Raw genomic sequence first — 16,268 nt, 5'->3', positions numbered from 1 at the left:
TTCATTGAGACACCAACCATCACCAAAAAATAAAAGGCTTCTGCTTTAATTATCCTTAACGTTCATGTCAACCTCCCTAGAATTTCCTATGCATTTCCATGGTTTGATCATACATCAGGGGCGGCTCAACCAGATTTGGGGCTCTAGACGAACCAAAAACTTGGGGCCCTTTCGTTTCAACCCTGACTGTAATAAAACAAATATAAAAGTGAAGATTTTCTTTTGTTTCTGTTTAAACTTGTAGTGTTTAAACTTGTAGGATTATTTTAACTCAAAAATGCACAACTCAACACAAAAATCAATGAATAAGCCGTTAGCCACATACATAGAAATCGATCAATAGACACTAACCAACATTCCTTAGACTGCTCATAACACGAGAAGCATTTTCCCTATCCGGGATCAGATTGATTCTATCATGTATAACAATACTTGGGTATTGTCTAATTTACCGCCTGGTTGCAAGGCATTATGATGTAAATGGATCCTCAAAAATAAAATAAAGGTGGATGGCACAATAGACATGTATAAAACTAGATTGGTTATCCAAGGCTTTAGGCAAAAGGAAGACATTGATTTCTTTGATACTTATGCTCCTCTTGCTAGAATTTACACTATTAGAACATTCTTAGGTCTTGTAGTTATACATAATCTTGTGGTCTACCAAATGGATGTGAAAACTGTTGGATTAAGATGTCTAAGGTCATAACTAAATTTGTATATTCTTGTGATTAAAAGTAAAGTCGTTTTTCGATTGCCCTCAAAAGCTAGAAATAGCTAGAAATGACTTTAGGAGAAAGAGATAAAATGATTTGTTAATTTATTATGCGATTATTAAATAGTTAATAATTAATTGTGAATTAATTAGAGATAGTTAAAATTGATTAATTATTAATGAGAATTAATCTGGAATTAATTTGGGATTAGTTGAAATTAATTTAAAGTGCAACGGATGAATTGTAATTGTTCAATAGTTGAACAAAAGAGGCAATGATAGAAGTATCCGTCTGCAAATTACCTAAACAATAAATAGGACCCTTGGACATCATATTTTCATGACTTCTCATACCTAGAAGGTAGAGAACAAAAATTCTCTCATCTCTCCTCTCTTCATTCTAGGGTTTCTAGGGTTTGGGTGTGAGCCTTTAGAGACAACTATATTTTTTGTGCTAGCTTTCTGAAGATCAACAAGGGAATAAAGGATATTGTTTACTATAACAATATCAAAGGTATGTAACCCTAACTTGTAATTTTCCATTATAGCACAGTATTCATGTAATTTCATAAGTATGTTGTTATTAATGTGTAAAGACGTAGATCCTTTAAGTTGCATGTACCCTTAAGAGTTTAAGTGATTTTTCGCATGTACATAGAATTTGTAACCTATAAATTCTATCAGTGGTATCAGAGCCATGTATTGAAATTAAGAGTGCATAATAGATGAAAAAAATGAATTTACGAAGGGAGCGCCGCATTTTTTCAAAAAATCGTTTATTTATGTTTGCTTGCCTAATTAGATTATAGAGTTTATATTAGTCATTATTTGAATTTTAACTGTTAAAATACGTTTTGCATAATGCTTTGTAAAATTAAAACCCTAATTCTTGTTTTAAGGCATTAAATAAGGTAACCTAATTTTCATTATAAGATAATTGAATACAATTGCCTTTTATGGATTTTAATATTAAATTAATTAATGGTTAATAAAAGATAAAGATAAATCATATAAGGGTTTATAAGATTAATTAATTAATAGTTAACTTAGATAATTAACATTTAAACCTTGAAATTTTAAAATGTTTAAAATACGCCCCATACATATATAAAAGACCTTGTTACTATATGTATCATTAAAATTTAATTGAATCTCCAGTATGTCTCATTTACGAAGCCATGTTATAAGAGAAGTATAAGGAAACAACCAATAAAAGGACCATTGAATGGGTGTCCGTTTCACCCACCCACCGCTTCTTTGTGTGGTGGAGGTTCGTTAGCCGAATGGATTTGATAGGACATAAATAAAAATAAAAGTATAATAAATAAAGTACTAGAACATTCTACAAAATCCTACTCTAGTTAGTTTAGGAAGAAATGTGAAATTTATGCTAATCCATGAAAAAAACATATCATTTCATTGTGAGTCATTAGTTGAGCGTGTGTGGTTAACCGACATGTGGGATTACAAAGTTGAAACGATGGTACAAAATCAATTTTATGATTGTTAATGGAGCGTGTGTGGTTAACCGACACATCAATGTGACATCATTAATGACATCGAGAGTGTAATGTGGGTTTGCATGGTTATTCACATCTCATTTGTGATCCTTGGCATCCCAGTTAAAAAAGTGAGAGCATAATATTGAAATTGATAAGATTCAATGAATGTAAAAAGATCTAGGAGTTTCATAAGATTGAAATTGGTAAAAGCCTTACTTATCTAAAATAGATTCGTAATTTGATTACAACATCCCTCTTCAAAGTTTAGGAATATAGATCCTAGCCTTAATTTAAAATTAGGTTAATAATTAAGGAATGAATCAACTTATCTAAACTTCCTCCTTTAGGTTAGAAGCAATCGTATCCTACCTCTCCACCCACTTTCTAATTCTAGCTTCGCCTTGTTCTCTATTAAGAATTGCTCATTTTCTATGGAATCTTCCTTAATTTTTATATTGGGAAGGATGTTCATGATAAGCATATCCCTCAGATCAACAATACATCAATAGTAAATAAGTTTTTATTCTCATTATTATGTATACTTTTTTAAAAAGGTCTCTTGCATCATTATGTCCATGTGCTCGATGTTTTAAACTGATTTTTGTGAACATTCAAACATATGAAATGCATTTGCAATTAATGAAATACTTTTCACCAAAAGGCAATACAAGAGTGAGTTGAAAAATCAAAGAGGATCCTAATTGAATTTGAATTAAAAAAAGGAGTTTTGCATGTAATCAATGAGAGTTACATAGACAAACGTGAAAATCTCAATGTTGCCCTAAACAAGAGTCTTGTTACAGATCTAGTTCTTATATCTCTCACTAATTCTTATGATATTTTCAACCTGATTTATCCTATGAATAGTATGGTCAAAACATTGCTTTTCTGAATGTTGATGGAAAGAAGAGGAAACGTTCGAATCCTAAATGGAAAGGAACAGTGTCGGCCAAAACTTCACATTATGAGGTAATAGAATTGGTGCGTCCTCTATTCCACACAACCATTATTCAGAAAAGACATGCAATTAATGCAAATACAAGGATCATAGGAAACAAAGTTGCCCTAAGTATTTTGAGATGGTAATGTCAAATGTTTGACTCTACATCAAGTACTTGAATAATCGAACTCCATAATACTTTCAATATTCGTGGTTCCTTAGTGCATGATGTGGTAACCACATTTGGATGGCATTGTAGGATTTGAAAGAAAGAAAGTAGTTAAGCATAAAAAGCTAAATCTAATCATTCGAATAGACAAGTGTCGCATGTCTTGATGTTTAAGGTTTTCGAGTTCATGCTTAGTAATGGAGTTACGGTATATCTAGTTATTTGCTATTACTCTTCGAAGATGTCTAGAAAAACAAATTTTCATATTATGCCTTGCATAATCATGAATATCAATTTTCATTTCATAATGGAAAGGTGACAATTTTAGTTTATAAAGATTGTTGTTTTCTGTTTAAAACATCTTCTTGCAATTGGCATTCATGAAATTGTAGTTTGTGTTTCTAGTAATAGCAATAATGACTTGAGTATTGATTCCTATAATAGTTTAGTTATGATTACACTTATGGCATAATTTCCTTGACCACATATGTAAGAATCACATCACCAAGCACCTATTGGATCAGACTTGGAATCATTCGACCATTACTTGGATGATGTATGTGAATCTTGTATATTGGAAAGACGACTTAGTCATCATTCACATTGACATGTAATTAAGACAAAGTATTTTTGGATCTTGTACACACTAATGTGTGTGGACCCATCAGATCCACCATAAGGGACAACATATATTACTATGTCATATTTATTGATAGTTTCAATAGATGTGGTTATATTAATATGATTAAGCATAATTCTGACACTTTGAAAGGTTTCAAGAGTACCATAAAAAAGTAGGGAATCAATTAGGAATGAAGATAAAGGATATCCAATCTGAAAAGAAAAGGAGAATGCCTTCTATTAAGTTCTACGATCATCTTAGAGATTGTGGAATGGTTTCCATAATAAGCTTCTCCAAGGACACCATAATGTGATTATGTTGCTAAAGGAGAATCGAATGCTATAACATTCGATCTTTGATTACTCGTGCTTCGCTACCATTCACACACTATTGGGATTATACACTTGAAACAGTTGAGCATATTTTGAACCTTACAACCAACTAAGTAGGTTTTGATAAACACCTCATGAAATGTAGACTAGGAAAGTTTCCACACATTCGGATCTGGTGATTGTGAGGTTTTTCGTTAGACGAGAAACCAATGACCAAATTGAATCGAGATATGAGAAATATTACATTGTTGAGTATTCACTAAAGACTTTTGATATTAGTGGTGCTTGTAGGTCAAAAGGAATGTTCCTTGAGAGAAAGAACATATAGATATCAAGAAGTCAGTGGGAGTGATATTGAACTTGAATAAATTCGAGATATGACCGACAATTAACCTATAGTTGGTTCTAGCTCTTAACCTGAGGTAAGAAAACCAATTAAGTCAAATAACATTACCTTATCTCTTTGCAAATCTAGTAGAGTTAGAGCACCTCCTAATTTTTATGAGTATCATCTAACTATGGAAGGAGATACGTTGATCAATAATAAAACATTGATCAAATTTGGATAAGCCTAATAGCTACTAGGAAGCAATGGTGGGCCCTATAGCTTCCATTAGAAGAGTCTAAGGACAGTGAAACTTAGTCCATGAAGGATAACCATGTTTGAAACCGATTGATCCTAAACCTAGTCTTATAACAGTGGGTTGCAATTAGATCTTCAATGTGTAGACTAACATGTATATTAGTATACACACATTCCAATCTAGTATGGTGGAAAAGAGTTTCATTTAGACTTAAGAAATTGATTATGTAGAAACATTCTCACCAGTAGCTAAGAAAGGGTCTATGTGGTTATTTGTTACCATTGTTTCCTTCTTTGATAAAAGATATGGTAAAGAGGATGTTTAAACTAATTTTGTTAACAAGAAACCTTCTAGGGGTGGGTGACACATCCTAAAAGGATTTAAACATAAAAAGTATCCAAATAAGGTGTGTAGGCTTGAGAAATCTATTCATAGATTTTAACAAGCATCATGTAGTAGGAATATATTCTTCCATGAGAGAGTCAAAGAGTGCTATCTTTCTTGAAGTCCAGATGAGTCCATGTCAAAGCTAGAGGGAGTGTCGTCTTCCTAGTATTTCATGTTGATAACATTACTACTCATAGGAAACAATGTCTCTAAATTACAAAGTGCAAAATCTCGGGAATTGTTTCGCTATGATGGACATAGGAAAGCAACATTAATACTTGGTATTAGGATCTAAAAAAGAGGGTATAGTTCAAAAATAGGATTCAGTCAAAGCACAATGTGTCGAAAGGTTTTGGAAATTTCCTAAGGGATTGTTAATATGCTTCATAGCAAGGAGTTGAATGAATCTTAAAAGTCTTTTTGTTTTGATCATGAAAATGATAGATTAAGATGAGTCTCATATACTTTGGATATAGGATTTATCATGAATGATATGAATTATGTTGATGTATAATATGATCTGAGCATCGTGAGATTGTATTAGAAATTTGTATGACCAAATCTCTAGATAACTGTCAAGAACATTCTAATGTATTGAAAGATACCGATGAATGCTTGCTTGTAGACAGTAGAGAAAATGATGAATTTTTGTCATAGCCTAAATGGATATTCATTTTAAGTTGTATCGTGAAAGGTTTAATGTAGGAGATGGTGGTAGATTCGAAAATTTGGGTAAGACCACATTAGTGCGAGTGAAATATCCAGGGAGCATACCAGGATTAGAAAAATTCATAGTTGATCTTGGATTTATTTTGAGTAATAAATTGGAATTAGAAATATTCTGTGAAACTGCAGTCAAACTAACTAAGGATTCTTGAGATCACAGAAGGTAAGGAGGGAATTCCACTACATCCAAGAAAAGGTTGAGGATGGATATCTAGTTGTAAAGTGAATGTTTTTCGATGATTCACTCATAATAGTGATGTCCAAAGGAAAACATGATATGCATGCTAAGAGTATTGACACATTGGCATGAGAAATTTTGACAAGTTTAGAAGATATATAAGTCGATTACCTCGAAACATTTATGCAATAGATAAATCTTTATTTGTTTTGGTGATTAAATAATAAAGATTTTTTTATTAGTATGTGTATAGTCTTCTTCAATTATTTATTATTGTGTTTCACTTTGCATGTTTACATCCCGAATAATTCTATTATTCAAATTTCACAGTCGGTAAGAAGAGTATTCAAGTATTTGAAAGGATTCGAGTATTATGGTTTAACTTATAGTGGATATCCTTATGTTTTGGAAGGTTATTCAGATGCCAGCTGGATTAACAATTAAGAGGGTCACTTAGCTACTAGTGGTTGGGTGTTTTTTCTTGGAGGAAGTGTCATTTCTTGAGCATCCAAGAAACAGACTTGTATTACTAACTCAACCATGGAAACTGAGTTTATTGCACTGCTTGTTGTTGGTAAAGAAGCTGAGTGGTTAAGGAATTTGATTTATTAAATTCCGTTATGACCCAAACAGATATCTACCATTTCTATCAAATGTGATAGTATTGTAACCTTGACTAAGGCTTTTAGCCAAGTGTATAATGGGAAGTCTAGACATGTAGGTGCTAGACATATCATGATTTGTGAGCTCATCATGACCAGTGTCATATCTGTGGAGTTTGTGAGAACTCAGTAGAATTTGGCCAATCATCTAACCAAAGGGTTATGAAGAGATCTTGTGCACAAGGCGGCTATAGGGATGGGTTTAAAGTCTACATAAAAATTTTCATATTGAGATACCCAATCCCCATCTAATGTAATATTAGATGTTGAATTCAACGTGGAAAGCTTGATATTTGAATATTGGAACACATTGTTATCATCATCCTAAGGTATGTGTTCAGTACTACAAGTAAAAGTTGTTGAAATTTTATTTCTTAATAGTTCTTTGAAAAATTGCATTTGCAGGTCCAAAAACAAAAGAACTACATATACAAGCATGAAGTTTAGCTGCTTAAAGAAGTTGAGACTTGGATTTGATAGGCTTATTGAAGGATTTAACACAAGCTAGTAAAATATGTTGTCAACTTAGAACTTAGGAGAATGTAAACTATTGTGTGTATTATCTTCATGTATTCACTATGAATAGAAATGGTTATATCCTTAGTGACACCCTGATATTCATATATTTGGAATGAATAATATACCAATGTGAAGTTTAATCATCACGACATTTCATTTATGCACCATTTTATTGTTGTTATGTTTTGTTTTAAGTTAATCAATATCACACTTAAATGATGGAGGTTTGTTGGTGAATTGTTTCACTAAATGTATTTTAGTATAATGGATTAACTAGTTGATCAAAATCAATCTTGATGAATATTAAATGAGTAAGGAAGGTGTGCAGTGCACACTTGTTTAAGTTTATTCAAGATTCAAAGTAGAATTTCATTTAGGGGTGAAGCCAATAAACGAACAGGGTCTGAGGGCAGCGCCCCTGGGAGCAAGGTTCAGGGGACGGCAGCCCCTGACAGGGTCCAAGGGGCAGAGCCCCGACTGGGGTTGAAGTTTGTTTTTCTGAAAATAACCTAATTTTGACCCTTCTTGGAAAACACAAATTTATGATAGTTTTGTTGGTTACTAAAACTATGTTAGGACAGTTTTTGGAAATTTTAAAACATAGAAGACTGCATCGTGGCAGTTTTCGGACCTGGATGGTTTATAACCAATTTTTGTCATAATCTTCCGATACAAGACACGAATTCATAACCACTCATTCTCTTCTTTTGTTTTCTCTCATTTCTGCGTCTTATCCAATTGAGGATTTCGAAAATACCACCAAAATGCTTTAACTTGAAAGTGGATACACAATTCTTAGAATTCTAAGTGCTTTTAAATCCCAAATTTCTAACAATCTCAACTTTATTCACGAAGGAACTAGAACACAATATGTTTTTGCAGCCTATTCGTGTTTATGGATTATTCGTAAGCTTAAAGCTTAATTGGCCACTTTTTGGTTGAAGCTCGGGTCCATGCAAACAACAACCTACAAAGAAAAGTCAATCTTGTTAATGATATACATGCAAGATTTCTATCAAGTTTGATTGTATTGTATGTGCATACTTTTCCAATGCTTTTTCCAGAATGGATATATTCAACTGCATCAACAACAGATTGCACACCCACAAAGCTCTTAGGGTCTATTCCAACCTAATATGATTGCAAAGAAAGAGTAGCATGTGAAATCTATTAGAAAGAATTATCCCAAAGATGCTAAATAAAGTTATGATATATATGATGATACCTTTAGCTTTCCCATAGAGAAAAGATGAACCATATTATCTAGATGTCTTTTCCATACGTGCTGATAATGGCCTAGGTTGAATCCAATCTGCAAGTTTATCAAATTTTTACCATGAAAAAGCAAAAAAAAAAAAAAGAAAAAAGAAAAAAACATATGCACTCAAGGTTCTGAAGTTATAATTTTCCGATTAAAATTGCAATAATTTGCTACTTCCGAGTAAAATACCAATTTGACAAATAATATTGCTCTAGGTTACCAAGATGTTATGTATCCATAAACTTATTCGGTTTTTTTTTCCTTTAAGGGTACTTTGGATATTTGACAATTAATTAAACACGTTTCTTAAAATGCTAAAATATGGTTCATTTAGACATTTCATTTTCATGGGATGGATGTAAAACTTGAAACCATTACATACCACAGTCTTGCTCTGTTGGTGAAGTATATCACATATTCCTGGATAGTTTCTTGGTTCATGTCCGATCCCTTCTTTATACTGAAACAAAAATAGGAAAGATAAGTGTGATAATTAAGGGAGAACTATTTAGAATTATATAAAATCAAATAAAAAGAACATAAATACTAGTACAATTTATTAACTCAATTACCTGAGAGGTCGTTCCAATGACAAGCATTCTTCCGAAAGTTGCTAATGCATCGAAGCATGAATCAAACATGTCACCACCAACGGATTCGTAAACAATATCAACCCCTTTTGGGAATTCCTTCTTAAGAACCTGACAATTTAATTTGTATATATAATTATATAACCTAATGAACAATGTGTATACGTATATAATACTTAAATCGACTTTAGATGATGGAAATTAAGGTACATACATCTTTTACGGATTCATCTTTGTAGTTGATGACTCGATCAACTCCCAAATCCCTTAGAAATATAGCCTTATCCTTACTTCCACATGTTGCAACTACTTTGTTTCCAGCTAATTTTGCAAGCTATATCATCCCAGAAAATCAATCATGAGTAATTCATCACATATACAGTTAGATGAGATTATTAATTAGAAAAGCTTTAGATAATTACTTGAACTGCAAATTGTCCGGTTCCTCCTGCAGCAGCAGTGACAAGAACTGTCTCTCCAGACTCCATGTGTGCTGCCTATAGGAAAAAGGTAACGTGCAAATGAAGTCTCAATCAAAAAAATATGCATATTACATTTTAATTAAAAATTTTAATATAAACAAACCTCTAGAGCAACGGATGCAGTAAGTCCAGAAACAAGCATGGCAACAACTTCTGGGTAGGGTGATTCGACAGGAATAATGAGTTCTGAGGGTACCTAATAATATAAGATGGTAATTAAAATCAGAAAAGAAATTGTTCCTACACCTTGTAATTTTGCATTTGAGTAAATAGTTTATCTAAAATACTCGAATGTAAACAGATAAAAAAGAAATTAATTCAATATACAATCATATACCATGGTAAATTCAGAATAAGCTCCAATATTAAGTATTGCTGCTGGAGTGCCGACTTTTAGATTTTTAACTTCATCACCCACTAGAGCAATTATTCCTACAGCCTTTATTTTTTAAATGGTCAAAAACATGAACCAAGTATATATCCAAAATATTTAAAACAAATCCTCGAATCCAGAAATTTAACTCCAATTCTAAAAAGTGTCTGTATGTATGATTGTTTAATTATACCTCAAGTCCAGGATAAAATGGAAGTTTAGAGCTGATTTCTTCTTTGGTTCCACTTAAGTAACCATTATTACTATATTCCACCTGTCAAACAAAAGATGATTAGATGGGTGTGTGATTTAGTTAGTTAATAAAGAAAAGCATTAGTATGTGATTTATTGTTATTAATATATTGGAACCCAAAAAGCTTACATCGCCTGCATTGACTCCAGCATATATGATTTTTAAGAGAACATGATCTGCTTTAATCGGCAATTTCAATGGTGCACGCACTGTACGTGTAGCATTCCGAAAATTTCTACTAAGTGTGTGAATAATTCTGCATCACAAGTGTCAAATGCCACAAGTACTTGAAATCAAAATATTGGAAATATAATGATGACGAATATATATTTACACACATACACACACTTACAGTTGCTCAAAGCTATGAGGGATCTCGACAGTAGAATTAACAACTGATGAAACGGTGTTCTTCAATCTTGATGGGATCACTGCCAAGTTTTTTGCTTCTTGAGATGAAGTTGGCATGTATTCCAAGCCTCCATTGTTTGTGATAAGTAAACAAGAGCCAGCTTTACTTTCATCGGTAATAAGCTGAAAGGCACCTGTTTCATATGATGACAACTCAAGCAACTAATTAATTTCCTAATTTAAAGAATCAGTTTCCCTCTATTTCTCTCCTCTGATGAAGTAATACAACATAGTACCTTGTATGATTGTATCCATGGAAGTAGAGCTTCGATTGAGGTTAAGAAACTGAAAACCCACATGTTTAGCCTTCTCAGCTCGATTAATCTGCATATATATTAATATAGTATTACTTAATTAATGGATTTAGTCAAACGCTTATTATTTGCTAAACTTAAGGGAAATATTCAAGTTTTCTTATTTAAAACAAACTTTTACTTTGTATTCTTTCTCTCTACCTTTCTTTATTCGGGAGAAATACCACACAGTAAAATTTATTTGTTTATCTCCTAATTATAGCCTTCATGAATTAATTTGCATGTACTTTTTTTAATTTAATCCAACAATATTACAATAAAAAGAACCATATGATTGCAAACCCTAGGCAAGTCGCAGGAAATAACTTATTAAGTATAAAATATATGGTTTTGTAAGAGATTTTAATCATTTTATCATCTTTAATTACCGTGAAACCAGAATCTTAAATAAGGAGTTTGGTTTGACCTCTGGGCAAAGCACGTTGACACGGATTCCTTTTTCCTTGTAAGAAGAAAGTGATCGTGTAAACATAACCACACCCCCTTTAGAAAAAAGCAACACAACAAAACAAAAAGTAAACATCATAAAACATAATATATATATATATAGTAATGTAATTATACCTTTGCTGGAAGAATAGATAGGGTCAGAGATCATTGGATATGCCGAACCCAAATTTATCACCACACCAGGTTTTTTTGCAGCTTCCATTATTTTGATCTGCATTTTTTTTGGAAATAGATGATTTATTAATGTACTATATAAACCAATTATCTTTTAAATAAATTGTAAGCAATGGAACTTTAAATTGACTATTAATAATAAAATTATCTATTCAGACGGCAATTAAGAAAATATAATATACATGTTCATCTATTGATTTAAAGTTCAACATGGTTAAACATCACGCATATATACCGCTTTTTGGGTGCAATCAATAACTGCTAAAAGATTCACATCGAATGTATGTCTCCATGATTTTGATCCATCTGTTTGGTCTTCATAAAATGGCACAGAAGTTTCGATATCAGCACAATTAATACAAATATCCAAACCCCCGTATACTTCCACGTGCTTTTCAAATGCAGCACCCACTTCTCCTGTTTATATCGAATAAATATGTCAATGAACTTCACAATTTCGATAATAAGTAGGAAAAAATGAATTAACTCACCTTGGTTAGTCACATCGCATCTTACAAAGATAGCAGAAGGGAACTTTAATGATCCCGAATGAAACTTGAGATTTTCTTTTTGTGAAAGTGATGCAACCTCTTCCCCTTTCTCAACAGAAGTATCAACCACAGTGACGAATATACCCTTTTTGGCAAGAGCTACGCAAAGAGCCCTACCTGCATGTATGTATATATATCACAGTAGAGAATCACGAACATCATCCATTTGAAAATAACTACTTGAATCAACCACATTAATTGTCTCCATTTTTATGAAGAAAAAAAAAAATTTGTACACAAAGAAATATACCGATTCCGGAGGCGCCCCCAGTAACGAAAGCAGATAGGCCTGACTTTAGCTCCATTATTATTTTCGTCTTGAAATTATAATGTTTCTTTGTAATAAGTAGTTTCTATACACAACTCTGTGTTACTCCTTGGCGATCTACCTACCCACCAGTCATAATTTGGACGTCGACACATCTAATTAAAAAATAAAATAAAACACGTTGAGCGTTATTAAAATAAATAATTGAAGATTCCGAAGACTTTTATTATTTGCTGGGGTACTCTACTTGGACAAAATACTGACTCCGTCCATGATATATTATCCTAAACTCTAATCATCCATTTTGAAAATATTTATTTGGCCTATACATATTGTGTCCATCTTTTTACATAAAACATGTACACTAATTAGAAACATACCGATTCCGGAGGCACCCCAGTAACCAAAGCAGATAGGGCGATCTAGCAAAACCGCTAATTAATTAAAAGGTAAAACACATGGGCAATTATCGAAATATGAAGATAGCAGATTTGCTCATTTGCAGCGATTTATATTATTTATTGGGGTATACTAATTGCTATAAATACAATAATATGGAACCATAGATTTATATTATTTCTTGCGGAGATTTATATTATCTTGGCGTACTCGTCTCTACTTGCCATAACTGCAATAATATTAATATATTTTATTATTTCTCGGTGGGTACTCTATTTGGCATATATAAACCCAATAATATGGGTAGGTATTAAATTTAATGGTTTATTGGCAATTACAAAGATTTCTTTTAAAATGGTTAACTCGTTCAACTAATGTTCTACTCTAATACCGTTAGGCCTCACGCAAATAGAATAGGGGCAGAAAATGTTCCTCCTAATTAGGACCGATCTGTTGATTTTGAGGACCCTATACTAAAAGTAAGAATGGACCCTAAATGTATTTTGTTTTATATAAGAAAAATCGTTAATACTATGATAAGTAAATATTTATAAATTTAATCAAAAAAAATTGTCATTGATTTATCACTAACCCGTCATTGATTGGTTACTAATTCTAATGTATATAAAAAACTAGGTCCCCTAAACAACGAGTATATGTGTGGTCGCACGCCCCATATATGTCTATAGCGGCCATGCACCATAAAAATTCGCACCTATCGCCTTTAGCGGCAACATGTCATCGTCATTGAGTTGTCATAGAGCATATCTCTTATATTATGTATGAAATATATGGCTTCTATTGTTGTAAATCCACTCACCTAAATTCAAGATGAAATGAAATTCTCATTTGGTAGCAAATGGTTATTCATTAAGGCCAAGCGGAGTGGCTCGCCAAATACCATTACCAAACTCGCTAAGCAACTTGGAACACCACCGCCTAGCGCTTGCTAGGGGGCTCACCACCGGAGACTCGTCACCGTGTTAACGGGAAGAGAGAGAAGGTGAGAAACAAATGTGAGTGGTCTGTTTGTGGACCCTAAAACAATAATTCATCTTCTTCTCAGTTCTTCATTTCGTCTGATGCAAAACAGATCAATACCCGATTCATGGTTAATAAAACCCGAATTCGCCACCACGAATACCTTAAAACAATCCCAATAAACCGTAAATTCAACCCATTACCGACATATTTGTCACCTACTCAATGTCAACAGTTCACGTATTCAGTTGGGTCTTAGATCGTCTCATTATCCGTTGTTAAGAAAAACTTGGTACGTAAACTGGTTTCTTACTCATGTTAACGCAAACCGACGCGTTTCAGATGAAGGAGATGAGTCATGGCATAGGAATAGCTGGAATTTTGCTGCAGTTTCGTCTTTTGGTGATAGTGGAGAAGACGAAGAAGAAATTGTGAGTGAGATGTCGATGATAGAGAAGGATTTGGTGGTGAATGAGAGTATTTGGGATCAATTGATGAGTTTGATTGATATTGCTACTGCTTTAGGTACATTAATTTCTTCATTTTCTTATGCTCTGTTATCGAGTTTTAAATTGTGGGGATTGAAGGCACTGCCTGTTGGCTATAATTTTCCAAGTGTAATGGAAAATGTTATACGTATACCACCAGATTGTTGTAGATAATGTGTGATGATGATAGTAATTTAATTAAAATAAAGTAATTTAATTAAATTAGAAGAAGGAAGAAATAGAATGGTAAGAGTGTTATCACTCCATACCAAATGCTAAGATTAGGTGTTAAATGGTCAAAAATGATATGACACTCCAAAATCTGACGTGGCAAGATGTTAAGAATGTTACCACTCTCCTTAGCCTAAACATAGAAAATTGCTAATACTTTGTCAGTAATGCTCATATAACGCTATGTCACTCCTAATGGTGTCACCATACAGTGACAGATTTAGACAAAAACATATTAGGATATACAGGGATGTATCCACAAGATAATTCAACTAATGTTTTAATATATATATATATATATATATATATATATATATATATAGAGAGAGAGAGAGAGAGAGAGAGAGAGGTTCAAATTAAAAACAAAAAAGATTAAGAACTTCAGGAACCCCATTTCATAGTTAATAAACATGTGAATACATATCAAATATGTAAAACTCATGATTTTTTTGTCTTTTTGGTAAGAAAATTTTAAATTCATAATCTTTACAGTTCACTATATTCATTTATATTTTAATACAAATTATTTATATATTACACAATTTTATACAATCCATTTCCAGTTTAATACATTAAATTCACAACTTTTTATACTCTATTTTACAATAATTCAAAATTTTAAAGAAGTTGAACTCCAACTCATCACCAACACCAACTACAACACGCCACTAACAACCACATGTGTGATCGTTGCAACCTCATTCATTCCAAACCATATATGTATAGAAAATCATATATTGAGAGCTTAAATACTATATTCACAATTTAATAAACCTATTAATTCACTTATATAGAGTTTAATGCAAAACAATTATAAAAACTACCACATTCTTAGATATTTGTAAAACATAAAAAATTAATATACTTGCAACAAAATTAATATAAACATTCATACATAAATAATTCATATTTTAACACACAATTTATAATAATTTCACAGCTAAATATAGTCAATGCACGGTTTAATATAGTCAGTTCACAAATTATTACACAAAATTCACAGTTTAATATAATAAATTCAAATTTTAATACAAAAAGTATCATATTCTTAACTTAAAAACTTACATTTATACATTTAGATATGAAGGCTAATGTTTCTTTTAAAGTTTTATTTACATAGTATTCACAGTTTAAATTTTATATAATTTATTTAATGATAGAGAAAATCATATATGTGTATAATGATTATTTTTTCTCATATTTCAGAAGAAAACACAAAATTCTTAAAAAAAAAAAAAGAATCACAACTTAATACAATTAATTCACAATTTAATATATAAAATTCTTCATTTAGTATTATAAATTCACAGTTTAATACATAAAATTCGCAACTTAATACAATTTATTTATAGCTTAATACAGTCAATGCACAGTTTAATACAATCAATTCACAGTTTAATACATAAAATTCACAACTCAATGTAATAATTTACAATTTAATACATATAAAATATACATTTACGGTCATATTCTTAGCTTAATAGACTAGTTCAAACACCAATTCACAGCTTAAATCATATAAAAACTAATGAATTCACAACTTAAAACTTATTTGTTCTATATAAGAATAATTAAAACTAACATTAACACAACTAAAAAATAATTAACACATCACAATTCACACCTTAAAAATACTTAAATTCACATTATTTGAGAAAAAAATATTAACATAATAGCACACATTCAAAATTCATTTCACAACATAA

General features: G+C 31.8%; 1 protein-coding gene across 1 annotated transcript; it reads right to left on the bottom strand.

The window, feature by feature from the left end:
• Positions 1–8,081: 8,081 nt before the first annotated feature.
• On the bottom strand, positions 8,082–12,983 carry LOC111895717 (uncharacterized). The gene is made up of 19 exons (XM_023891791.2): positions 12,844–12,983; positions 12,446–12,618; positions 12,136–12,312; positions 11,880–12,061; positions 11,585–11,681; positions 11,427–11,503; positions 10,943–11,030; positions 10,648–10,840; positions 10,425–10,551; positions 10,236–10,316; positions 10,007–10,108; positions 9,773–9,865; positions 9,610–9,684; positions 9,402–9,521; positions 9,170–9,298; positions 8,980–9,057; positions 8,562–8,648; positions 8,381–8,467; positions 8,082–8,303 (listed from the first exon to the last, which is right to left on the bottom strand). Exons 2-19 carry the CDS (start codon positions 12,498–12,500, stop codon positions 8,256–8,258), a joined length of 1,896 nt encoding a protein of 631 aa, XP_023747559.1. The 5' UTR covers positions 12,501–12,618; positions 12,844–12,983; the 3' UTR covers positions 8,082–8,255.
• Positions 12,984–16,268: the final 3,285 nt, after the last annotated feature.

The sequence above is a fragment of the Lactuca sativa genome, chromosome 7 (assembly GCF_002870075.4).
Source record: "Lactuca sativa cultivar Salinas chromosome 7, Lsat_Salinas_v11, whole genome shotgun sequence".
In the NCBI taxonomy this organism is placed as follows: domain Eukaryota; kingdom Viridiplantae; phylum Streptophyta; class Magnoliopsida; order Asterales; family Asteraceae; genus Lactuca; species Lactuca sativa.
This window is presented reverse-complemented; position numbering and strand designations above follow the sequence as displayed.